The sequence below is a fragment of the Littorina saxatilis genome, linkage group LG14, assembly GCF_037325665.1.
Source record: "Littorina saxatilis isolate snail1 linkage group LG14, US_GU_Lsax_2.0, whole genome shotgun sequence".
NCBI lineage: Eukaryota > Metazoa > Mollusca > Gastropoda > Littorinimorpha > Littorinidae > Littorina > Littorina saxatilis.
The window spans coordinates 20,579,686-20,585,685 of record NC_090258.1 but is presented as its reverse complement, the minus strand read 5'-3'; the positions used below and the strand labels follow the sequence as shown (position 1 = coordinate 20,585,685).

The following is a 6,000-nucleotide window of genomic DNA, read 5'->3' as shown; positions in this document are numbered from 1 at the left end:
CGTAATAGATTGCATTAGGCTTTAGAAGAGATCGAGGTTCCAAAACAAGCGTCTTCAATGTAGCTGCCTCGAATGCAGGACATTTTCAGTAAAATACACGTAAGTACATAAACAGTATGTAGGATAAACAGAATACTACATGGCTTGCTCTGTCGTACCAGATTTACTCGTTGCTTTTTCAAATAGTGAACAGCTCGCTTTCGCTCGCAGTTCAATATTTAAAAAAAAAACAACTCGTGTAAATCTGGTACGACACAGCAAGCCATGTTGTATTCTCTATGAATGAACCATGGGGAAAAAAGTTATAGAAAAAAAATATATGTAAAAAAAAAAGATGTTATTTTGGGGTAGCGTGACTCACGCTTCCAATATTTTGTTTTCTGTTTGCTGAGAACATGTGCTTTGCCGGCCAACTGGATACAAATCCAGCGCGCTACCGACTGAGCTACATCCCCGCCCTTAAAACTGTTTCAATTTCAAGTACCGTTTTTTCCGGGTTACAAGGCGCGACTCAGTTTTTTCCTCGAGTTTGACCCCTGCGTCTTGTATAACGAAGCGCCTAATCCGTGTATGAAATACGAAAAAAATCAAAGAGACCGCCTGAGTACCAGTCAAACAACTTGTGATAATGCATGTTTCAGCTACTAGGTACTACCCTGGCCAAGTTTCCTCTCAAGACATCAAAGAGACCGCCCCATAGGTTAAACTGGTCACTGACCCCGGTGCAGGAAGTGTTTCCTCTCTCAGATCTATGACAGGGGAACCACCTCTCATAGCAAAAACTGGATCATTGACCCCTGGGAAGAAGGTCAGTGTCTAAACAAGGCAACCCAGCTATCACAATGGACCTGCCTTTGATCTCGCCGCACACACAGAGCACCGGTATACTTTTTTAATTTTGGTGCGCCCTATCGGCCCCCTGCGCCCAATGGGTGACTGGAATACAATCTTTTTTAAAAAGAGGGGGGTGCGCCTTATGCGCTGTAGCGCCTTGTAACCCAGAAAGTACGGTAGCTATAGACAAGATTTATAGCTATCGGGGATATAGCTCAGTTGGTAGCGCGCTGGATTTGTATTCAGTTGGCCGCTGTCAGCGTGAGTTCGATCCCAGGTTCGGCGGAAATTTATTTCAGAGTCAACTTTGTGTGCAGACTCTCTTCGGTGTCCGAACCCTCCCCCCGTGTACACTACATTGGGTGTGCACGTTAAAGATCCCACGATTGACAAAAGGGTCTTTCCTGGCAAAATTGCTTAGGCACAGTTAATAATTGTCTACCTATACCCGTGTGACTTGGAATAATAGGCCGTGAAAGGTAAATATGCGCCGAAATGGCTGCAATCTACTGGCCGTATAAAATTTCATCTCACACGGCATCACTGCAGAGCGCCTAGAACTGTACCCACGGAATATGCGCGATATAAGCGTCATTGATTGATTGATTGATTGATTTGAACTTTCACTTTTCAACACAAAAGTTATTTCTTTCTTTCTTTATTTGGTGTTTAACGTCGTTTTCAACCAACAAAAGTCATTGCCATAAAAATACTGACCAATCAAATTCATGTCACTATGCTTATAGCCACGCCCAAACAAGTGCAGCAACAGTTTGACACTGGAGCGCTGTCCACGCTTTTTTTTAAACGCACGAAATGCACGGGATTTGAGAGGAGTTTTGCGCTTGGCATTTTCCAAATAAGGATATCCTACTATGAGTACTTCGCTGGAATATTACAATAAATTTTCAAACGGCTACACTGGCTTCGTCTTTCCTAATCGAAAGGGGGTGTATTGTTGATATTTGTAGATAATAGACTCTGCATTTTAATGGTCAAATGGCGATTTCGGTATAAAAATGTAGACAAGGACCTGTAACAGACTATATATAGTCTCAAGTAATTGAAGTCAATATTATGCGACTTTTGATAAATGATATGATGCATGAAGATATACATAGCAACAACGAGAAAGAAGAGTGATTCTCTCGTGTTAAGAAGTACTGATGAACATGCAGTGTCCGGTCTAAACCGCAACATAGCGAGATGCTTACCTTTCCTGCACCCCGAGTCTTAAAAGGACACACTTGAAAACAAGAAGTAGAATTAAAATAGGTCTTTTACCCTATTGCCGTGTCCTAAATTAAAAAGATAGACAGCAGTGACAAGGAACTAATTGAAACAATGTATTAAAGCTCGAAAGTCGATTCTTTTTTTTCTTCTTTTTTAAAATTTTTATTTATATATTTTTTACGCTTGGAATCATAAAATATTATTTTAAAAGTTGGTACAAAATTGTCCTTTCCAATTTTCGAGCAAATTAACTGTTATCTTGGAAATGTGTGCTAGCGTGCGTGCACGCGCATGTGTGTGTGTGTATGTGTGTGTGTGTGTGTGTTTGTGTATGTGTGTGTGTGTGTGTGTGTTTGTTTGTGTGTGTTTGTTTGTGTGTGTGTGTTTGTGTGTGTGTGTGTGTGTGTGTGTGTGAGTGAGTATGTGTGTGTGTGTGAGTGTGTGCGGATAGGGGGTAACGGAGAGATAGAGAGAAAGAGAGAGAGAGAGAGAGAGAGAGAGAGAGAGAGAGAGAGAGAGAGAGAGAGAGAGAGAGAGAGAGAGAGAGAGAGAGAGAGAGAGAGAGATTACCAAGTTTGATTTGGTTTGTCATAATTTAACTTTAAGTCCATCCAAAAGATCATATACCTGTGGTCCATCATAATGTTTTTATATTTAGTCAAGTTTTGACTAAATATTTTAACATCGAGGGGGAATCGAAACGAGGGTCGTGGTGTATGTGTGTCTGTCTGTGCGTGTGTGTGTGTGTGTGTGTGTGTGTGTGTGTGTGTGTAGAGCGATTCAGACTAAACTACTGGACCGATCTTTATGAAATTTGACATGAGAGTTCCTGGGTATGAAATCCCCGAACGTTTTTTTCATTTTTTTTATAAATGTCTTTGATGACGTCATATCCGGCTTTTCGTGAAAGTTGAGGCGGCACTGTCACGCCCTCATTTTTCAACCAAATTGGTTGAAATTTTGGTCAAGTAATCTTCGACGAAGCCCGGACTTCGGTATTGCATTTCAGCTTGGTGGCTTAAAAATTAATTAATGACTTTGGTCATTAAAAATCTGAAAATTGTAAAAAAAAATAAAAATTTATAAAACGATCCAAATGTACGTTTATCTTATTCTCCATCATTTGCTGATTCCAAAAACATATAAATATGTTATATTCGGATTACAAACAAGCTCTGAAAATTAAATATATAAAAATTATTATCAAAATTTGTTTTTCGAAATCAATTTAAAAACACTTTCATCTTATTCCTTGTCGGTTCCTGATTCCAAAAATATATAGATATGATATGTTTGGATTAAAAACACGCTCAGAAAGTTAAAACGAACAGAGGTACAGAAAAGCGTGCTATCCTTCTCAGCGCAACGAATACCCCGCTCTTCTTGTCAATTCCACGGACACTGCCTTTGCCACGGGCTGTGGAGTGACGATGCTACGAGTATACGGTCTTGCTGCGTTGCGTTGCGTTCAGTTTCATTCTGTGAGTTCGACAGCTACTTGACTAAATATTGTATTTTCGCCTTACGCGACTTGTTACATTTAGTCAAGTTACATAGAGGGGGGAATCGAGACGAGGGTCGTGGTGTGTGTGTGTGTGTGTGTGTGTGTGTGTGTGTGTGTGTGTGTGTGTGTGTGTGTGTGTGTGTGTGTGTAGAGCGATTCAGAGTAAACTACTGGACCGATCTTTATGAAATTGTTCATGAGAGTTCCTGGGTATGATATCCCCAGACGTTTTTTTCATTTTTTCGATAAATGTCTTTGATGACGTCCTATCCGGCATTTTGTAAAAGTTGAGGCGGCACTGTCACACCCTCATTTTTCAATAAAATTGATTGAAATTTTGGCAAAGCAATCTTCGACAAAGGCCGGACTTTGGTATTGCATTTCAGCTTGGAGGCTTAAAAATTAATTATTGACTTTGGTCATTAAAAATCTAAAAATTGTAATTAAAATTATTTTTTTATAAAACGATCCAAAATTACGTTTATCGTATTCGGCATCATTTTTTGATTCCAAAAACATATAAATATGTTATATTCGGATTAAAAACAAGCTTTGAAAATTAAAAATATAAAAATTATGATTAAAATTAAATTTCCGAAATCGATTTAAAAACAATTTCATCTTATTCCTTGTCCGTTCCTAATTCCAAAAACATATAGATATGATATGTTTGGATTAAAAAAACGTTCAGAGAGTTAAAAAGAATAGAAATATAGAAAAGCGTGCTATCCTTCTCAGCGCAACCGTTATCGCGCTTTTCTGGATTGTTAATGTCACTGCCATTGCCATGAGCGGTGGACAGACAATGCTACGAGTGTACGGTCTATTGCGGAAAAAATGCAATGCGTTCAGTTTCATTCTGTGAGTTCGACTGAGCTTGACTAAATGTTGTATTTTCGCCTAACTTGTTCTTCTTTGTCCTCAGCGCGGGTGGATGCTACAAATTGTAAGTAACCCTCTTCAAATTACCGGTATTGTTTTCATCTTGGACATTGAAATATTTTAAACGGGTACATCAAATCTAAGATTGATAACATTTATGCAAGAAGTTTATGCAAGAATGGTGAAATGGGGATTTCTTCCTTTTTGTCCTTCTTTCTTTCTTTTTTTCTTTCTTTCTTTCTTTCTTTCTTTTTTTCTTTCTTTCTTTCTTTCTTTCTTTCTTTCTTTTTTTCTTCTTTCTTTCTTTCTTTCTTTCTTTCTTTCTTTCTTTCTTTCTTTTATTTGTTTGCTTGTTTCTTTCTTTCTGTAGACAGGTTTGTATACATGTATGTACGTTTGTGTAATATAAATATTTATTTTCTTATCATTCATTTATTTAGTTCTGCTGTATCAGCTTAGGTCATTTTCGTTTACTTCGTTGATGTGTTTGCCAATCTGTCGCTCTTCGTTAAACGTACTGCTTTAACGTTTACTTCGTTGATGTGTTTGCCAATCTGTCGCTCTTCGTTAAACGTAGGCTACTGCTTTAACGTTTACACCTTCAGTTGTAGGTACAACACACAGACTAAGCCATTGTGATTCGTAACCGAACCGCTATTTTGTCAGATTTAAAGCTGTGGTCTACTTATGACTTTCCGGGGCTACGAGGTTGAAAAATAGGGATAAAATCAGGTACAGAATTCCGTACAGCAAACGCAACCCGAAACCCCACCTTTTCGGCATGTATGACCTTGAGAGCTTCACTGGTCAACGTTTGAATTTTGCAGTGGTAACATCCGGTTTGCTCTCTCAGAGCTGAGCATATTTGTCAAGAAGGATCGAGCAGAAAAAATAAACGACTTGGCAGGGATTCGAACTCGAAGGCCTCGGGGCCTCGAAATGTCGGGCCGATGTCATAACCGCCAGGCCACTTCACCAGTGTTGTCAAAGATACAAAAATTGATAATTTTATATCATTCTACGCTTGAATTACCATTCATGCGTTGCAAAAACGTCAAAATTGCCATTAAAATTTATTTGCAAACATGTTTTACGGAATCGCAGTACATGTTTACACCGTCATGCTACACGACATTCGCGCCATGCAAATAGCTGCGATATCTCTATTTACAACATGCAAGAAAAATAACAAGAACAGTAATTGAATCTCTCCAAAGCTCTGTGCAGTTGAAAATAGACATCTAAGAAATAGTTATACATGTATTCACTTCTGAACAATGGGCGGATAGAGATATACATTTTTTGTTTGTTTGTTTGCTTAACGCCCAGCCGACCACGAAGGGCCATATCAGGGCGGTGCTGCTTTGACATATAATGTGCGCCACACACAAGACAGAAGTCGCAGCACAGGCTTCATGTCTCACCCAGTCACATTATTCTGACACCGGACCAACCAGTCCTAGCACTAACCCCATAATGCCAGACGCCAGGCGGAGCAGCCACTAGATTGCCAATTTTAAAGTCTTAGGTATGACCCGGCCGGGGTT

The 6,000-nt window shown here is 39.2% G+C and overlaps 1 protein-coding gene across 2 annotated transcripts in view; it reads left to right on the top strand.

Moving 5' to 3' along the window:
* LOC138947328 (mucin-5B-like) overlaps positions 1–6,000 on the top strand; it is a 224,037-nt gene that overhangs the window by 2,163 nt on the left and 215,874 nt on the right. For both annotated transcript variants that reach the window (XM_070318774.1, XM_070318775.1), the window contains exon 2: positions 4,497–4,517. In XM_070318774.1, the coding sequence (XP_070174875.1) occupies positions 4,497–4,517 (21 nt within the window). The remainder of the gene's footprint in view (positions 1–4,496; positions 4,518–6,000) is intronic.